Here is a 19,872-nt window from a genome sequence, read left to right on the forward strand (position 1 = left end):
GCGGGTTCAGAGTCTTCACTTCTTGGCAGCCTTCTCGGTCTTCTTGGGCAGCAGCACAGCCTGGATGTTGGGCAGCACGCCTCCCTGAGCGATGGTCACTCCTCCCAGCAGCTTGTTGAGCTCCTCGTCGTTGCGGACGGCGAGCTGCAGGTGGCGGGGGATGATCCGGGTCTTCTTGTTGTCCCGGGCGGCGTTTCCAGCCAGCTCCAGGATCTCAGCGGTCAGGTACTCCAGCACAGCGGCCAGGTACACCGGGGCTCCGGCACCGACACGGTGGGCGTAGTTACCCTTCCTCAGATGCCTGTGGACACGGCCGACGGGGAACTGGAGCCCGGCCCGGGAGGAGCGGGTCTTAGCCTTGGCTCGGGCCTTTCCTCCGGTCTTCCCTCTTCCTGACATAATTGCTTTCTCGGGTTTACAACGAAGTGTGGCTCTCTGCTTGCCACAGCGACTCTTTATATCCACCAGCTGCTCTCTGATTGGCCATCAGTGAGCGTATCGACGATCGTCCAATCAGAAGGGAGCTCACGTAAAGACTTCTCCTTCCAGTTGCTACTAAAAAGAAAGACACTAAACCTGGAGCTATTCTAGTAAATGTAATGAATATATTCATCATATCTGTCTGATGAGCACAGTGTTCACAATTTAGACCCATTTATTTATTGTTCATCATTTTACAATGTGTCGCTAACAGGCTACAGATGCAGGCAGCTCACAGCAGCAAGTAAAGAGAAAGAGATGAAGTTATACAATGACATAATAATCAGCACATGATAAAAGCCAAAGTCATTCTAACAGTGAAGTCCTATTGAACCCAGGTCTCAGTGTGTTATCTCTTTATTTGATTAAAATGGCAAACACATTTAATAAATCATATATAAGTTGTAGTTTTAAATCTCTACCTGAGCAGATGTAACGGACCTGAAGGCAGCTTTATTCTTTGTTGATAAAAGGCTCATTGATGTTCGACCAGAGCAGTAAGATTCATCTTCTTGTTAAGATCATGTGTAATTAGAAACACTGCTTATATAAAGTGCGTCTTCTCCGACTGAAATCAAAACACGAGTCAGTGAATGATGGAGATAATCAGAATAAGAGATGGAAGAAACAGAATACCACACTGTACTAAACTAGAAGTCAAAGCTGTGCAGTAAACATGTTCCTTCAAGTGTTCACATGATCATGAAAAGGTGGATAAGGATGTCACAGACTGAGTGTTTTATCATGATATCTGATATCACTTATTAGTACTACTTGTACTACATGGAAGAGCGGGATGCTATGAAACGGTTTACTTTGGATTCTTGTTCTCAATGTTTCATTGATTTGTTACCTCTTGAAAATCTCTTTCCACATTGTTGTGCGATACATTCCTCGTTGAGATTATTACTGATACTGCCTGCTTCTTAGTTATTCCATCTTTTGCTGGTACAAGAATATGTATCTAACTCTGTTGACTTGTTATCTCCCACACTGCCTTCTACATGTTGCACTCATTTCACAAAGAAGGAGATAACATGGAGCTTTCCTCATCCCTGTGTGGATATTCAGGACGTAAAGCAGAAACAGAGAGAAAAACAGAACACAGTCACAAGGATAGAAAATGATACAGGAAGTGTTAAGATATATATTTGGGTTTGAATTGTTATAGTTACATGTGAGTGTGCAGGTCTTTGTACAAACAGCAATCGCTGTCACTGGGTTTCAAGTCTGGCCCAGAGGACTGTCCGAGGAGGGGTGAGTCTGAGGGTGGACTGACTCCTCAGATTTATATCCCCCTGAATGTACTTTTTTTTTTTTTAGCTTTAAAAGTTATTTGTTTACTTAAATGTGTTGTAAATACTTTAGAACCCTTTTTAAATTCAAAATTGTCTTAAGAATACTTCTATATTTTCCTTGGTATACATACATTGAAACTTATTTAGATTTGTTTGAACAATAAAAACACTGACATACATGCTACACAGAATACACAATCTGGTGTTTACACTGACCTGTTACTTATTTGGAAGATATATTTATAACGGTACAGAAAACTAAAGTGTGAACCAGTGTATTCATTAATATCAAGGATTGTAACTCTTTGAAAGGTGTAGGTGGCTCTTAAAAGAGCCGTTGTGTGTGGGTGTCCTGGTCTCAGTCTCTATGCCCTCTCCCCGCGGATGCGGCGGGCCAGCTGGATGTCCTTGGGCATGATGGTGACCCTCTTGGCGTGGATGGCGCACAGGTTGGTGTCCTCGAACAGGCCGACCAGGTAGGCCTCGCTGGACTCCTGCAGAGCCATGACGGCGGAGGACTGGAAGCGCAGGTCGGTCTTGAAGTCCTGAGCGATTTCCCTCACCAGGCGCTGGAAGGGCAGCTTGCGGATCAGCAGCTCGGTGGACTTCTGGTAGCGGCGGATCTCCCTCAGAGCCACGGTACCGGGCCTGTAACGGTGAGGCTTCTTCACGCCGCCAGTGGCCGGGGCGCTCTTACGGGCAGCCTTGGTGGCCAGCTGCTTCCTGGGAGCCTTTCCTCCGGTGGACTTACGGGCGGTCTGCTTGGTTCTGGCCATTGTAGTTTCTCAGTGTTCACAGCGAAACGAGGAGGAGGAGAACTGTGTGTCTGTGAGCAGCGCCTTTATGAAGGCGCTGCCGGAGCAGGGCAGCGCTGATTGGTGCAGGCCGAGAGACACGTGCGCTGTAGCTGCTTTACTATTGGACAATGTAGACCACTCCTCCACAGGGGATGATCCGGGACTCCGGGAAATAAACGTTTGTTTTGTTTATGATTTTGTATAACTGAACCCTAGGTCTGTTTAGCAAAAATGAATTCTCCCTTTCTAAAGTATAACTAGGCTTCAATTTTTGTGAAAAAAACTGAGGATTTAGTCAACTCCCAAACGCTTAATATGAGAATTAACAGATTATAACCACAAATAAATCATTAATTGATCATGTAGTGTGCAGAAACAGTCTTTAAATGGCACCACCTTTCAGTGCGAATGTAAGACATACAATGAATAACTATTAACTAATTAAATCAGGGTTTCTGCAGCAAAATTAGAACTCTTTATAAAAGTCTTTGAGTTGATTTGTGTTAAAGAGGTATATAGCCTACTTATTCATATTCAATATATGTGCCAGGATGTATGTTGTTTATATATTGTTTATTTCACGAACATATAAGCAATTTTGGTTTGTGTTTTTGACATTAATGATTGGTGAAATGATTGCCTTCTCTTATTAAACCATCACTTTGTATTACCGATATCAATAGTTCAGGGGGGGCTTTACGTGTCAGCAAGAAACACCATTTAGATTGTTGTAACATTTAACAATAAATGTTTTCATTTGCCCCCTTTAAAGATTTGCTAAAATAAAGATTACCATTTAGCATTTTCTCTCGGGATTGCAGTAAGTAAGTACAACTTTATTTATACAGCCCCCTTCTCAACACGGATGTGCAAAGTGCTTCACAGTACAGCACACAATTCACAGTGCAACTATAACACACCAATAAAAGACAGCTACTAACTCACCTCCTCCTCCGACCCAAAGGCATTATTATTGTCATTCAGAAATATCTGTAAAATACTCACCACCATATTTCCCTTTATGTTGTGAAATGTACACACATGGTGTTATAAACAAGTATAGAGTTAAAGTCTTGACGTTTTACTGCGAATAACAAAATGAAACTACGGTTTATCCTATTTTCCCATGTATTCTGTATAAATAACATTTTTACATTAATATAATAAGTAATTTATATTTCTGATAGAATAGTTATAACAGGAGGAACTCTCTGGATGGGTTGGGTGGCTCTTAAAAGAGCCGTTTGTTTGAGATATGTCGGGTTTACTTGGAGCTGGTGTACTTGGTCACGGCCTTGGTGCCCTCAGACACGGCATGCTTGGCCAGCTCTCCGGGGAGCAGAAGGCGCACGGCGGTCTGGATCTCCCTGGAGGTGATGGTGGAGCGCTTGTTGTAGTGAGCCAGACGGGAGGCCTCTCCGGCGATGCGCTCAAAGATGTCGCTCACGAAGCAGTTCATGATGCCCATGGCCTTGGAGGAGATGCCGGTGTCGGGGTGCACCTGCTTCATCACTTTGTACACGTAGATGGCGTAGCTCTCCTTCCTGGACTTCCTCCTCTTCTTACCGGTCTTGCTGGCAGTCTTAGCGACGGCCTTCTTGGAGCCCTTCTTGGCCGCCTTGACTGGGGGTGCGTCTGCAGGCATGACTACAGGTTCAGGTTTGATAGAGCTAGTGACTGCTGAAGGCAGAGCGGTCTATTTATATCCACCCTATGCAAATATCACTGCGCTGTTGCTCGCATCGGATTGGTAGTTTCCGGAGGGGATGTAGCGCATCCTGAGGTGGACTGAGCATGCGCAGAAAAGAATACTGGGAGAAGTTTTCTTCATTTCTATGAGTTATTTAGCTAACATGCCTCTTACCAACTTGATTTAACAACACAGACTCATGCAATGTTTCTTCTTCCCACCAGGCACCCAAAACATATATAAGTTATAAAAGCCAATTAATCATTCCAGAGTTTAAGTGAAGTCAAAATGATGTTGTCATTAGCCCGCAGGTTATACACAGGCTGGATCATGCACAATTAAAGACAACGTGTCTGTGGTTCTGTGTCCATGCTAACACCTACGTAGTTGAAGTGTGAAAATAAATTGATTGCGTTTCAGAGAACCAATAATGATGCTCTGAGAAATAATTTCCTGACTATTGAAAAACATTTGGATTTAATAATTCATGGTATTTACTTTAGGGCTTTCCCAAGTGTTCAAAGCGCCTTACATTACATATTAGACATGAATCCAGATTACTGTGGACAATACCCACAGGACACACTCTGCCAGAATCCACCGTGGTGTCTGATATATTGAATTAAAATATTCATCTTGGTTAACAGATAACGAACGGTGAACAAAAACAAAAAGATGAAATGTTAAATACTTATCATCAGCTTTTAACACAATGAAGTATAGTAGAGTAATGTTGCCTCCACAACTCAGCTATGTTATGGGCTCCAGAGACTCCCTCTATGGTACACGGTAACGACGTGCTGGCCCTGTTCAGAGCTCTCACCTCCTTCCAGAAGCCATCATATCCCTATGAAGGAGCTTTTCAGCCATAGAATCCGCTCTCAATCTTTCTGTATGTTTGTTGACATAACAAACTGCATATTTATATCTAGCCTTTGTACGCTTTTTGAGATCCAGGACAGGCCCCTCTCTGGGCCTTCCTGCCCGGACCCAGGCCCCAAAAGCATTCTTGGCTTCAGCGTATTGATCAGCCACATGTTTATTCCACCCTGGCTTGACGTTGTGTCTCTTCCCAGAGTATGTATAGCACGGTCTACTGGCCTCCCATACAGCTCCCACAATACAATCATACATGTTACAGAGGTCTTCACGGTGAGAGCTTTCATTACAACCCACATCAACACAGAGCTGCTACTTTGGGTGGTGGATATACATAACTCAACAGGACATCAGTTCTCCCATAGTACAATAGACTATCCTCATGTTGTGAGCTTAGACCAGTCCACTTTAGTGTTACAGGCATTTTTCACCTCCTGAGACATCTCAGGGAGACTATCATAATCTAGTGACATTACAAAAGCAATGTGATCTGACATTGATCCCTCATTCACAATCTCAATTGATCTTAACATGTGATGGGCGTTAGCTGTGCTCATGCAATGGTCAAGCCATGAAGTTGTGTGTCGCTTATATACAGTGATACAAACACAGGTATGGTGAAAAAAGAGAGAACTATTCGAAGCAGGATAAAAACAGTATAATATACCATCTGACAAAGGCCTGTGCTATAATGCTTCAATTAACTGGCTATTCTTTATAATATACTCAGATCAATAGGAGACAGAGATGTTAAATTATAAATCAAGGTTTTTATTATTATTTACAGCAGGGGTGGGGAACCTTTTTCCTTTCAATTTTTACAACATCCTCCAAGGGCCGTACAAATTATTGAACTCAACCTCTGCTTAAAAAAACTAAAATCACAGACAATTCATTTGGCCTTTCTTTCATTCTGTGCAAAGAAAAAGCAACCTCTGAATCCAGATATCTCACCATGACTCGCGCATGCATGCATGTGCACGGTGTGGCATGACCACCAAAACAGAAAGATATGGACACAAGATGTGTGCAAATGTATTTAGTATCCATGTGAACATGAATTCAGTGGGGGGGACCTAACCTCCTCCCCCGGGAAGATTTTTTTTTTTTTTTTAAATATTGAAGTTGAAAGCATCAATCTGGTGCACTTTGAGAGCAACATGAGGAGATCTATGGATACATCTCTCAACACCCATTTGAAACAGAACTGTAAGCAGATTTTTCTTTTTGGATATTTTACAAATCACTTATTTTTAACAACTTTTTTGTTACTGTCATATAGTATTTTATACCTGTTTTTCATTTAGTCTCTAATGTCTCATTAATAATTATAATGATCATATCAAGGTGTGCCTTATCCTCACCGAGCTGAGGTTATTTGAGCCTCTCAGGAGAGAGCTCTCTTCCACCTGGTTGTAGAAAAGCTCTTTAAATGTGTTAGCATAGGTAGCTAACCAGATGGTAATAACAGATCGCCAATGTGCTTACAACTAAAGACACAGCCACGCAAACACTGCGGCGGCTCCTTATGGGTACTGCAATATTTGAAGAGCTGGAGCGGCGTTCCGGTGCTCTCCGTAAGCACTCTAGTCTAAACTCCTTTCAGACGAGACATAACCACGTGAAGACGCGTTACGCTCGTGTTGTGTTCAAGGAACCTGTCCTTGGCCAGGAAAAACAGGCACTCGCTTGTTTAATTATTTTTGCGATCTAGATTTCTTGTTCTTTTTTGAATTGAGAAGTTGTCCGTCAGTCGGACGGACTAACGGACCCCCCCCCCCCCCCCAAACGAAAATCTCCGGTTCTCCACGAATTACACAAGTCATCCAAAGCAGCGTTAAAAAAGCAGGAGGCGCCGAAAAGCGACTAATTTGCATCACTGTATATAGCTATCTGTAGGCCAAAGTATTTGGCTTGATAAAATAAGATTGTCATCACAGAACTGTAGCATATGCTTAGCAAACCAGGTCCAACATGTCAGTATTCATATCACCCACTACATAAACACTGGTGGAATGATTATCAGCAATAAAATAATGTATAAAAGCAAGTCTGTTCATCTTCTTTGTAGGTTAGTGTCCAGTTTTAGATAAATTGTTGTTTCATTATATGACACATAGTAAAGGAAAGTCTTCATGTAATGTGGGTGGCTCTTAAAAGAGCCTTTGGTTGGTTGGTCAGTAGCTGCTTATCCCCCGAAGCCGTACAGGGTGCGGCCCTGCCTCTTCAGAGCGTACACCACATCCATGGCGGTCACCGTCTTCCTCTTGGCGTGCTCGGTGTAGGTGACAGCATCACGGATCACGTTCTCCAGGAACACCTTCAACACACCGCGGGTCTCCTCGTAGATCAGACCGGAGATACGCTTCACTCCGCCGCGGCGAGCCAGACGGCGGATAGCGGGCTTGGTGATGCCCTGGATGTTATCACGGAGCACTTTGCGGTGGCGCTTAGCGCCTCCTTTGCCGAGTCCCTTTCCTCCTTTTCCTCGTCCACTCATTTTGGAGTCTTGGTAGATCAGGTCGTTCAAAACGAATGAGTGGAAGCAGTCTGACCGGCAGTGTTTAAATATTCACTGCGGACCTAAGAGAAGACGGACAGCGGGAAGGCTGCTAGGCGGGGCCAATCATCTTCCAACACATTTAGTTTCGTTTAAATATTGTTTATCTAATTCGCGCAGGCTTTATACTAAAGGTTTGATGATTAAAGGTTCCTTAATATGTAATAAAACCCCCGAATAACATTTACAATTAAAAAAAGACAAGAAGACAGAAAATATATAATGTGTAAATACTGTATAGCCCATACAGTCAGGGCCGCCTTAATGCACGGGCTGACCTGGGCTGAAACCCAGGGGCCTACGGAGATCGGGGGCCTATCATGAGCCAATTAAAAAAAAAAAAAAAAAAATTCAATTTTTTTTATTTTTTATTTCGGGTGTTTTTTTTGTTTTTTTAAATAAACAAATTCTTGGCTTTCAGAATAGGAAACTTTCATTTCCAAAATCACACGATAAATACATTTTTGAATCTTGTAAAGGGAAGACGACAGCTCTCCCTCGCCACTCTGCTGTTCCACAGCGCCGCCCCCCCTCCCTCCACTGAAATTATTATTGTAAGACGTAGAGTAATGATAGATAACACAGCAAGGTCCGTTACAGTTTGTCTTCATCTGATTAAAAAAAAACAAAGTCTTGGCTTTCAGAATATTAAACTTGTTTCGGCAAATTCAGATGATAAATACAACTTTGAAGCGTGTAACGGCATAATTACAGGCGGAGAACGGAGTAACTTGACGTTACAGCAGGCATAACAACAGCCGGTGTTTCTCGTGAGTGTTTTCCCCGGGAAACACACAATACACACAAACGCAAATATACACACACACACACACACACACACACACACACACACACACACACACACACACACACACACACGTCAGAATGAGAATATGTTTCACATGTGACTTATTCAAATTGCGAGTGATTGAGTGAAGAAAAAGTTTGAGTGGCGCTCGGAAAAGGAAATTGTTGAGGGAAAAGGAGTTTCGAGACAAGCAGCTGTTACAAAAAATGCCGAAGCTTACAGGTTATTTTAAACCTGTAGGCCAGGATGAGGAGGAAGGACAGATGAGTTGTGTACCGAGCGGTGGCGGTGCCGGCCGCGGGGCCTCGGAGACAAGTAGGCCGTCTGGTTCTGATAGCGATGGAGTAGCGGGAGAGGAAAAACAGACAGGAGGGACATTATCTGTTGGAGGAGATGGAGAGGACGACGAGGACTTGCTACGTGGAGGGGAGCCAACGGCAACCGGACAAATACATGAGGGAGGCCCGATACGTCACTCATATGGAGGAGAGGACCAGGCGCGTGTAGAGCAGAGTGGAGAAGTGCGATCACAGAGCCTGCCGAGGCTATAAATGACTTTGATTTGATGTTTAAATAGGGGGCCTACAAAAACGATCAGCCCCAGGGCCTGATGGCAGGTTAAGGCGGGCTTGCATACAGTTAATGCTTTTGACATGTCAACAGTCGTACACGGTATACACAGACCCTGAGCTAAGTTGTGCTGCCATGGCAACAATGATTACATTAATAATCAAGAAATGTACCACCATTTAATGATACATTTAATATGCTAAGTAACAGACAAAGAAGCATAACACTGCTTCCATTAATATATTAATACTCTGTATATTTGAGCTCTTACCAAATAAAATGACGTTGGTCAATTAATATCATTTCGTTTCAGAAATGGAAACATTCTTGTTTTGTTGATAGTGATTTTTGACCCATTGTATTTTATTGACAGCATAAATAATAGATATACGGTATATTAATTCTGCAGCTCAGAAAGTCAGATGCGATGGAAACTGTATACAAAGATATGATTTGTCTCATATAAGAGTTCATTACTTAACTAGGGGATCTGAATCTAACTAGACATGAATGATGAGTTAAATACACAAGAGACAATACAGATGAAGAGGTGACCTGTGTGCAATGAAGCGTCTCATGAGATCTGTAGAAATACACGTGTTGTAGAAGCATGGAGCAAGTAGGAGCCAAGGTCCCTCCAGTGCTATCAACCTGCATGACAACAGTATCAAGTATTGTAAAGAAATGGTCAAAAGCACCTGCATGTTATTAAAACTCTGAGCTGACATTTCTCTTTGATTGCTTCGAGCAAAAACACTTAATGGGTATCCACTGAAACTAAGTCTGCTCAAAGTGCTTTAGTGCTGACTAAGTAATAATTTGGAGATCCTTATTTCACAGAGGAAGACAAGTCTGTATTAATTAGTGATACAGAAATGTGAAACAACATTTTCTGAGGTTGTGATATAATTAAACCCTCATTTATATATATATATATATATATATATATATATACTTATTACACTTTTTTTAAAATATGCATATGTTGTTTCAACCGATCCATTGTGGGGCGAGCTGTAACGAGGCTCAGTAAACTATCAACATGTAAGAAACATAATGCATTTCATATTTAAGGGATTTGACATTAGGATCCTTGGATTATGCAATAGTCGGGGGCCTAGGGGATTTTTTGGTTCAGATTCTCGCAAATTCGCCAAATTTGGTACAGATGTTGTCCACACCGTACTTAATCATTTTAAGATGGGTGCCAAGATTGGCGCCCCATGGTACTGCCATATTGCGCAATCCAATATGGCTGCCACCCGAAAAAAACGGAAAGTCATAGAATCATAAATAATACCACTTTTTAGGGGGTTTCTGGGTCGTAGAATCTGATTCTGGTGTTATTTTAATGATTTGAGGTCAAGATTACCCCTCAAGGTCAAGTTTACTCATCAAAGTTAGTACATAAAGGTAATATTGGGGTAAAATCCGGTATTTCTGGTGCGCCATGCCAGATGCTACCCCCAAAAAGTTATTTTTTTCCATTATAAGTTGTAGTTGTATATATATCAATGTTTCACAACTCAAAACAGTAGATTGTTTATTATAAACAACAAACTAATACAAGTCCAACTTCAACAACAGTAAACAACAGTAGGGGACAATGTAATCAAAATAGTTACTCCGTAAAACTTGCTAAAATCAAAAAGTTAGATCACAATGTTGTCTTTCACATTCTTTGTGTCTCCATCCCTTGCAAGGTGTGGAGTTACTGGCTGTCATCTTCATTATTAAGGCACCCACCTTCGCATTTGCAGAGGATTGTGCATCGGACACCGATACAGTGGCATTTGCACTTTCCCATGCATCCCTTGAGGCAGCCACAGCGCACAAGAAGGTCACATGCTGCTGATGCATCACTAAGAGTGGTCCACAGTGGTTGCCATGTGCCAGTGCCATCTTTGTGCCAGCCCCACTCACTGAAGTCAGGAATTTCCTGCTGGACCGAGGTTGCCTGATTCCAGTAGAAACTTGCCTGCAGTAGCGCTCGCTTGACATGCTGGAACAGTGCAGCTTGGGTAGGTGGGAGGTTTTCCAGGGATCTACTTCCAGTGGTGAAGAGGCAATGTCTGGCCTCATTGACACCAGCTGCACCACACCCCTTGCTGTACATGAGCACGACAAATCGTTCAATGTTCTGCATATGCACAGACTCAAGACTGAAGAGGTCAGGGGTGTTTGTGAGAGCAACTAGTGTGTTGGTGAGGTCTGGTATGCTTCTCCAGGCTGCCCAAGCTGTCTTCTTGCCACATCCAAGAAACTGGGAAGTTGTGTCACACCCTGTTAAGCTGTGGAAGAGGGGTAGTGCCAATGACTTTGATGGACCGAGATCAGAGTAGATGGTATGGACTGGTATGTCACGATATTTTCGACCAGTACCGAAACCCACCCAGAGCTCCGTTAGGCCAAGGGTCTCGAAAAACCGGATTGCCAAAATGACAACATCGCTGTCTACGGTGCGAACAAAGGCTGTTGTATGACCCTGCTCTGCTGCATGTGCCAGATGCAGGAGGATCCTGGTGTCTGCCTCAGAATGGTTGCACTTCTGTAGTTTTGTGACATCACAAGGCATGTTGGAGAGCACAGTCTCAAAGTGGGTAGTCAGAAGGAGCTTTCCACGCATGTCATTCTTTGAGATCTGTGTGCTGATGAATGAGAAGAGCTCCTTTTTGTTGTCCTCGTTTTTTAGGAAGCCACTCCATTCATGCTTAGGGATTGGAGTGCTACCATCACCGACTTTTGTCCGTGAACCATTCCCACGCCGTTTCTGTGTAAGATATTTTAGGTTATTTTCCTCTGGGTAGTTGTCCCATACAGCATCAATGCGGTGGGTACTAGTTGTCATTTGGGCCTCCAGAAATGGTGTAATGTTGAGCAAGACATACTCGCTGAATGTCTTTGCTGTTGTGGGGCGCACCATGTGGATGACTGCTGCCATATCCAACACCACAACGGTAGATTGTTTGGCAGAAGCTGCACGACCTGTGCTAGCATTGAGGCATTGAAGAATGTCAGACTTTGTCCCAGATCGCAGAGACCCTCTGTCCGCCAGGCTCGGTGGCTCTCTCTGATTTTCGAATTGAAAGAAGTCTGTCATGTCAGCATTGGGACGTGACTGGAGTGAAAGGAACAGTTGTGTGATTAAAACCATGTTCTGCTTCTGTATGCCACCGTCCTTTGTACCTTTTTTCTTGGGGCCAGTTCGGTTGGCGAATGTTAGCATGTTTTTCCGCTTGACGGTATCAGATACTGGTACTGAAGCCATTTCCAATCTTTCCTTGACATATGCTGCATGAAGGGTCTGGCCGGCTTCATGGATTTGAGATAAAGAAGCAACAACTGCCGGCTCCATGACATTCTGTGTATCGAGTGCAATAAGCTCCTGGCTTGTAGCAAGGAAGGGGTTGCCTAGCTGCTGTACCACATCGATGAACGAGAGTACATCCTTGCGAAACTTTACTTGCAAGTTATGTCCTTCCTCATGATGAGCAGTGGATGACGTTGGTGGGTCATTGATGGCCTCAAACTCCTCAACTATCCGTGTGCAATCAGGTCCAGCCAGCATAAACAATGTAAGGGCTTCAGGATTCTCATAGAGTCCAACGGCTCCGCCATGCGCCTGGAGGCTTTTGTTGGACTGCTCATGTGCTTGGTCCTTGGCCATGAGGCTGAACTTTCTAGCTGATTTCTGCACAACAAAGTTGCCTTTCATGAATTCAGCATGTACTTGAGGGTGTTTATCAGCTATCTGAACCATGTCACGGACATGGACTGGCATCCAACGTGCGTAGTTTGTGTGGTCCAGGGCGTGAAACCAGCCGCAAAGTTCGTCACATGCTTGCACATATAGTGGAAAGTCCCCTTCCCGCAGGGACCGCACAAAGCGACACATCAGAAGCTCCAGCTTCATTATGGTTGACCAGAACTTGAACTGGGGAACAGTTTGTGAACGTTGATCCCACATATCAAATGACTCAGGTGGGCCCATTATACTCTCACAATACTCTGCGTAGGCGGTCTGTTTGAGCTCATAAAGTGACATGAGAGAAACTTGATGGGCATACCTTGTGCGTTTGATGTGATGCTCATTGAGCGCAGATTGTGCGCGACCGGATGTCAGGACCTCAGCCTTAGCGAGGATGGTGGCCCACCCGGAGTCGAGCAGCAGCTTCCCAATCATTAGGTGCATCTTGTCTTCAATATGCAGCGCACCCATCATGGCAACCAACTTGTCTTCTCCCAAAGTGTTGGGGTATTGCCATTGGAGCAGTTTGATGATAGCAAATAGTGGCTGATCTGCACCGAGTACGCTAGTCTGGCCTGGGTTGAGGAACTCTGTGCCTTGCATCGTCAGCTCCATCGCGTGCTTCATTGAAGATGCGGATGCGGCCTTGTCTGGGAATAGGGGGTAGATGCCGATCTCAGCTGGGGGCTTCACTGATTGCTCGCTGGCTAGCATAGAGTTGTATCCCGACCAAGTGATGATGTCACCCTCTGCTAACGTGCCTTGCTTCAGCACACTGTTAACGTGTGCCATCCATACCTCATCCTTGACCGTGGCACCTTGCACATCAAGCGGTGGTCTGACTTTGCTGTTGCCATATTTTGGTGCAAAGACATCTGTTTGAGTAAGTTGGACTGGGGGCTGGATCACGTAAGAGTCTGGTAGCTTTGGAGTCGACGTGTCAGAGGGGTCAAGCTTAATTGGATCCCGCTTCACACCTAGGTTCTCATGCGAGAGATGGTTGGTCACGCTAAGGGCATATCCGTGGAACTCATCAAGTGAGAAGTTGCCCTGAGCCTTGCTGTCTAAATTATCCACATCATGGGTGGTGAAGACATTGAGACGGCTGTTGGTTGGTAGTACCACTCCATCTAAGACATGGCGAGCACACACCGCTTGAGCAATACCTCGCTTAACTTGCATGACCCGTTTGTATGATACTGACATGCCTTGAGCATGTTCAATATCAATCTGTTTTTTGTTCCGTCCATGTCCATGCAGCCTGAGGCCACGATACAGGGGGAAGGGGGTTTCTCGCTCCTTGTTGTGGCGTATTGTATCCGTCTTCACAGCGTGGTGTGTACCCTTACTAGTATTGTAGATAAGCAGTTGTGAGATGTTGCATGCAATTCTCTCCCTTGCATTCAGATTGCTGTCTTCACTAATCTTCTCAAGAGCTGATGGGCCCTGGAGCACTACATTGAAGAAACTCCTCATCTCTTCACTAACTGGAGCTGTGAGGCAGTTAGCAGGAAAGGAGCCATCAAAAGGCAGTTGACTCTGTATAAAGTTGTGCATCATCATGGCAGCCCGCATGAAAATAAGAGCATCTTCTTGACCAATTTGTGCGCTATATGTCTTGGCAAGCTCATCAGCAACCTTAAACTTGTGAGATAGATAAATATCCTTCCGGCCTTTATTTTCCTTGGAAACCTCAACCCATTCAGGTAGAAACTTGAGAAGGTGATCCTTGAATCGGGTTGAGTGTGGCACTTTTTCATCTTGGCATTGATGACCTTGATCACTCGTAAACTTTCGATACATATTGCGTAGCTCTGAGAGCTTGAATAAAGTGTTCTCTGAATGTTCGATCAGGGCTATTATCTGAGCGCAGATGATCTTATTGAAGGGCGAAGGTGCAGGCCGCACCGAATCACGTTTCTCAGTAGCGATAGCGGTGTTTCTTAAACTTACATAACAGTTATGGTGAGTATGGAAATCAGCCGCATGTGCATCAGAAGCTGGGGCAACTAGTCTGCCAAGTAAAGCAAAGTTTTTGTTGGTCTTCGCCCAACTCTTTAGATTGTTATCTACATCATCAGATGTTGCCCTGTGGAGGTTAGCTGGATCCACGCCCTCACAGATGATACAATATTTGACATTGCCTTGTTGCTGAAAATTCCCAGATGATCTGAGTTTTTTGGGACTAGGGCCAGTCTCTGCACTGGGGGCAGCTTCTTTGTCTTGCTTCTCTCTCGCCCGTTTAACCCGAGAACTACTACAATAAAGCCTGCACGTTTTGTGATACACAGCCTTATGCAATGTAAGAGTTGCTGCAATGCCTGAACCATCATTCAACTGACTAATCGTGACGTTACAAGGAAGATCATTGGCATTGATATCATTGAAGTCTTTTAGATCCCTCTCAAGTGATACAAGTCCCTCTGTCTTTGGAGTTGTCAAGCTTTCTCCAGGTTTGACCATTTGACAAAGACAACAGAGTTCCCAGTTCATAATTTTGATAGAAGACATGCTTGACTTGACACTCTTGTTCTAGTCCATTATGATGATGTAGGCTCGTCGACACAAAGAACTTTCACTTGCCATCCCGTCTTATAGGTGACATAGCAGGCACCTAAAAACAAGGACATAGGTTTGGTATCAACGTTGGTTGGGACCAGAGAGCAGAGTGCACATGCAAAAATGATAGCAATATTAGTATCCCCAGGACTTCATTTAATTCACTTCATATCATTGTTCTAATTTATTGATGACTTTATTTGGGCAAAATAATGAATTAATAATGAAATTTCTCAAAATGACATTAGTTATCTTATTAGCTGGCAAGTGTACAGGCAGATTAACCTTAGCTCAGCAAGATATCATTCACCAACAATCACTGAGCTAGCTAGCTTCTAATCTCTGAGCAATTGTTAGCTAATGTTAGTCAGAGCTAATATAGCTAATGTTAGCTAGCTTGAAAACATCAACTACATGTTCTTTGACAGTATTCACACCATGAAACTATAACAGCACACTAATTTCATTATGTTGTCTATCAGAAAATGCATGCACTTTTGCTAACATTACAACTTACCTGTCTTTTGTATGTGGACCATGAATCACCAGTACAGCCTCATTAGGTTACCTTCACCTGGTTTAACTGGCAGGCTGATTCAGCAAACACAGCACATGTTGTTACTGTTTGACTCCTGCCTTGTCTCTCAAACAAGTTTGAAAATAGGTTAAATGGCAAAACATTATTTCCAATAAATAATGATACCATTTTATTTTTTATGACACAAAATGACCTTTATGTTAACTTAGAGGGGTAAACTTGACCTCATATCATTGAGATGAAACCAGAATCAGATTGTTTTGAATTGTGAAATAAAACATTGATACATACAAGTATAGCTTATAATGAGAAAAAAAAATGGGGGTAGAATCTGGCATGTTGCACCAGAAATACTGAATTTTACCCCGATATTACCTTTATATACTAACTTTGATGAGTAAACTTGACCTTGAGGGGTAATCTTGACCTCAAATCATTTAAATAACACCAGAATCAGATTTTACGGCCCAGAAAACCCCTAAAAAGTGGTATCATTTATGATTCTAGGCCTTTTTGTTTTTTTCGGGTGGCAGCCATATTGGATTGCGCAATATGGCAGTACCATGGGGCGCCAATCTTGGCACCCATCTTAAAATGATTAAGTACGGTATGGACAACATCTGTGCCAAATTTGGCGAATTTGCGAGAATCTGAACCAAACGGTCCTTTTTTCCCCCCTAGGCCCCCAACTACAAGGAGTTGAACACTTATTCAAAACCGAGGAATACATCTATAGAAGTAGTGGGTGGCTCTTAAAAGAGCCGTTGTGTTGGTCTATCAGCAGCAGGGTTTACTTGGAGCTGGTGTACTTGGTCACGGCCTTGGTGCCCTCAGACACGGCGTGCTTGGCCAGCTCTCCGGGGAGCAGCAGGCGGACGGCGGTCTGGATCTCCCTGGAGGTGATGGTGGAGCGCTTGTTGTAGTGAGCCAGACGGGAGGCCTCCCCGGCGATGCGCTCAAAGATGTCGCTCACGAAGCAGTTCATGATGCCCATGGCCTTGGAGGAGATGCCGGTGTCGGGGTGCACCTGCTTCATCACTTTGTACACGTAGATGGCGTAGCTCTCCTTCCTGGACTTCCTCCTCTTCTTGCCGGTCTTGGTGGCAGTCTTGGTGACGGCTTTCTTGGAGCCCTTCTTGGGCGCTTTCACGCTGGCTGCTTCAGGCATGATCAAGGTTCACAAAGTAGAATGAATACTCCGAGATACAGCGTGGTCTTTTTATATTCATCCGATGCAAATGAGACTGCGCTGTTGCTCGCACGGGATTGGTTGGGTACTGAGCATGCGCAATGCAAATCACCCTTTGAGCATAGTTTTGGAAAATATAAGAGAAACATTTATTTGTGTTGAAATCTAAATAGTATTGTTATTTCAAATAGATACATTAATATAGCTCTTCAATTACATATATATATATATATATATCTAAGAACTATTTCAATTTATATTCAGATGTTTAAATGTTTTTTATAAAATCAGCAACATAAGATAAAATAAGAGGTACTTAATTCATCCCAATTTGGGAAATGTTTGCGTTGCAGCAGCACAAAAGGACATGGCTATGTACAATATGAATCAAAAGAAATAAACATTCCAAAATGTAAAGATCTCAATAGAAATAGCATTAAAAAACGAATTGCATATTTATTATGTTGGATTTTTTTGACGTGGCTGTTTTGTGTTTGAGATGACCTCTGGGGGAAGCATTCACACACCTCCTCCTGTGTTTTTAGTATGAAAGCCTGTGTTTTCTCTAAGTTCGCTCTCTTTTCTTCATGCTGGCCGAGGCGGTAAGACCTCTCCAGAGCAGGGGCACCCGAAGGGGGGCCCTTTTTGAATTGTTTTGTGTTGTAATGTTTCCACCATTAAAGCAGATTATTGTTTAACCGTTATCCCGGTGCTTTGACTTTTCCTTCTTTTAAAACAAACTCATAGAGGAACGCGCAGAGCAGAACCTCTGCCCCAACAATACATGTTAAGTGAGGAGCCTTCTTCTCTTCACTCGGATGACTCTTCTGTTCTGACTGTATAGGCCTACTGTCTTTTTTTTATATTTACTTTGAAGACATTTAAATGTAAATGTAAACCTAGTTAACAGTTAATAATGCAACACGTGCTTAGTGATTAGGAGAAGTGCCATTTATATGCATGTATGTGCAGGGTACAACATCTGTGTGGGAAGGAAATGTGCAGTCAGGCTTTATTCAATTAGTCCACAGACAAAGTTTGGTCGATGATTGATGAAAAGTTGAATATTTAAATTGACTGGTATTAATATTCGCGTTATACAAAATATATATATATATATATAAAAAAAAAAGGGGGAACGCTTTCTTTAGTTAGAGGTGAGTTGGGCTCCTAAAAGAGACGTTGGTTTGTTTGAGATGGTCCCGGTCGTTCACTTCTCGGTCTTCTTGGGCAGCTGCACAGCTTGGATGTCGGCAGCTGCACAGCTTGGATGTCGGCAGCTACACAGCTTGGATGTGGGCAGCAGCACAGCCTGGATGTCGGGCACAAGGTGTCCGGGTGGCATAACAACAGCCGGTGTTTCTTGTGAGGGTTTCCCGGGAAACAAACACAATACACACAAATGCGTCACAGATTATTTTGCGGTATTTGAAATCATGTACGCAGCTCGCGACGTAACTAGGAGTCTAGTGGACGGTATCAGTACTACAAGTTAAAATAAATAAAAAATTACGTTGTTTATAAATTATTCTGAGGGCCACAAAAAGAGGAGGTGGGGGCCGCATGCGGCTTGTGGGCCGCCATTTGCCCATCTCTGCTCTGGACTGTGGGAAACTGTATTTCGATCTCTGTTCACACAAACTGAAAGATTGACAATAAAGTTGATGTGATGGGTTACAGGCTGCTTGGAAACCCAGACAAAAGCTTTGCGATTTCATACTTTAAAGAATATAATCACAAATAAGGAACATACTCTTATTCTCTCAACACTATAATATATTGACACATGAGGAAAAGCTCTCTGGAGAGAAGTGTGTGGCTCTTAAAAGAGCCTTTGGTGTTTATTGAAGCGGGTTCAGGGTGTTCACTTCTTGGCGGCCTTCTCGGTATTTTTGGGCAGCAGCACGGCCTGGATGTTGGGCAGCACGCCTCCCTGAGCGATGGTCACTCCTCCCAGCAGCTTGTTGAGCTCCTCGTCGTTGCGGACGGCGAGCTGCAGGTGGCGGGGGATGATCCGGGTCTTCTTGTTGTCCCGGGCGGCGTTTCCAGCCAGCTCCAGGATCTCAGCGGTCAGGTACTCCAGCACAGCGGCCAGGTACACCGGGGCTCCGGCACCGACACGGTGGGCGTAGTTACCCTTCCTCAGATGCCTGTGGACACGGCCGACGGGGAACTGGAGCCCGGCCCGGGAGGAGCGGGTCTTAGCCTTGGCTCGGGCCTTTCCTCCGGTCTTGCCTCTTCCTGACATAATTGCTTTCTCGGGTTTTCAAAGAAGTGTGGCTCTCTGCTCGCCACAGCGGCTCTTTTATGCAACAATCAGGGGGCTGCAGGTCTGGAAACAGTAGCTGTAGCAGTTGGCTTTGTCCTATAAAAAAATCCTTAAGTTTACCTGTCTATAAAGAAAGGTGGAACACGCTGGAGATACCTGGTTGCATTACAAAGTGAATCTATTTCCAGAGAAATGTATAATGTTTGGAAAGAGGGCAAACACAGATCAATATAATAGCAAGCACACCATCTGTCAGGTGTGGCATGACAACATACAGTATCATATCAAACAGGTATTTTAAGCCACTGCAATATTTCACATGTCAAATTCTGACAGCGTGAAAAAGCATGCAGACATCATTGCTGACGTGATAATACCTTCAGTTATTAACTGTTAAATCAAACGTTTATTCATGTTTAGCATATGTAATGATGACTCAATAAATGCATTATATATTATGCATATAGATATCACAATAACTATTTAC

General features: G+C 43.7%; 6 protein-coding genes across 6 annotated transcripts; all 6 read right to left on the reverse strand.

Annotated features, from left to right (window-relative positions):
• Nucleotides 1–505, reverse strand: LOC307018813 (histone H2A). Its single transcript, XM_079649254.1, has one exon. It carries the CDS (start codon nucleotides 397–399, stop codon nucleotides 16–18), a length of 384 nt encoding a protein of 127 aa, XP_079505380.1. The 5' UTR covers nucleotides 400–505; the 3' UTR covers nucleotides 1–15.
• A 1,563-nt stretch (nucleotides 506–2,068) lies between these two features.
• Nucleotides 2,069–2,560, reverse strand: LOC307019790 (histone H3.2). The gene has a single exon (XM_079650896.1). The coding sequence runs from the start codon at nucleotides 2,552–2,554 to the stop codon at nucleotides 2,144–2,146; it is 411 nt and encodes a 136-aa protein (XP_079507022.1). The 5' UTR covers nucleotides 2,555–2,560; the 3' UTR covers nucleotides 2,069–2,143.
• Nucleotides 2,561–3,700: 1,140 nt separating this feature from the next.
• On the reverse strand, nucleotides 3,701–4,233 carry LOC307017897 (histone H2B 1.2-like). The gene has a single exon (XM_079647805.1). The coding sequence runs from the start codon at nucleotides 4,218–4,220 to the stop codon at nucleotides 3,840–3,842; it is 381 nt and encodes a 126-aa protein (XP_079503931.1). The 5' UTR covers nucleotides 4,221–4,233; the 3' UTR covers nucleotides 3,701–3,839.
• Nucleotides 4,234–7,330: 3,097 nt separating this feature from the next.
• LOC307020239 (histone H4) lies at nucleotides 7,331–7,663 on the reverse strand. Its single transcript, XM_079651476.1, has one exon. The coding sequence runs from the start codon at nucleotides 7,642–7,644 to the stop codon at nucleotides 7,333–7,335; it is 312 nt and encodes a 103-aa protein (XP_079507602.1). The 5' UTR covers nucleotides 7,645–7,663; the 3' UTR covers nucleotides 7,331–7,332.
• Nucleotides 7,664–16,625: 8,962 nt separating this feature from the next.
• On the reverse strand, nucleotides 16,626–17,095 carry LOC307018684 (histone H2B 1.2-like; the record flags this gene model as incomplete). Its single annotated transcript, XM_079649037.1, has 1 exon — nucleotides 16,626–17,095. The coding sequence occupies one exon, from the start codon at nucleotides 17,093–17,095 to the stop codon at nucleotides 16,718–16,720; it is 378 nt and encodes a 125-aa protein (XP_079505163.1). The 3' UTR covers nucleotides 16,626–16,717.
• A 1,885-nt stretch (nucleotides 17,096–18,980) lies between these two features.
• On the reverse strand, nucleotides 18,981–19,473 carry LOC307020714 (histone H2A-like; the record flags this gene model as incomplete). Its single annotated transcript, XM_079652244.1, has 1 exon — nucleotides 18,981–19,473. Exon 1 carries the CDS (start codon nucleotides 19,362–19,364, stop codon nucleotides 18,981–18,983), a length of 384 nt encoding a protein of 127 aa, XP_079508370.1. The 5' UTR covers nucleotides 19,365–19,473.
• Between the last annotated feature and the right edge of the window lie 399 nt (nucleotides 19,474–19,872).

The sequence above is a fragment of the Notothenia rossii genome (assembly GCF_949606895.1).
Source record: "Notothenia rossii genome assembly, chromosome: 9".
In the NCBI taxonomy this organism is placed as follows: domain Eukaryota; kingdom Metazoa; phylum Chordata; class Actinopteri; order Perciformes; family Nototheniidae; genus Notothenia; species Notothenia rossii.

Coding starts and splice junctions, on each gene's coding strand:
- LOC307018813 (XM_079649254.1), bottom strand. CDS start 399: ATGTCAGGAAGAGGGAAGACCGGAGGAAAGGCCCGAGCCAAGGCTAAG.
- LOC307019790 (XM_079650896.1), bottom strand. CDS start 2,554: ATGGCCAGAACCAAGCAGACCGCCCGTAAGTCCACCGGAGGAAAGGCT.
- LOC307017897 (XM_079647805.1), bottom strand. CDS start 4,220: ATGCCTGCAGACGCACCCCCAGTCAAGGCGGCCAAGAAGGGCTCCAAG.
- LOC307020239 (XM_079651476.1), bottom strand. CDS start 7,644: ATGAGTGGACGAGGAAAAGGAGGAAAGGGACTCGGCAAAGGAGGCGCT.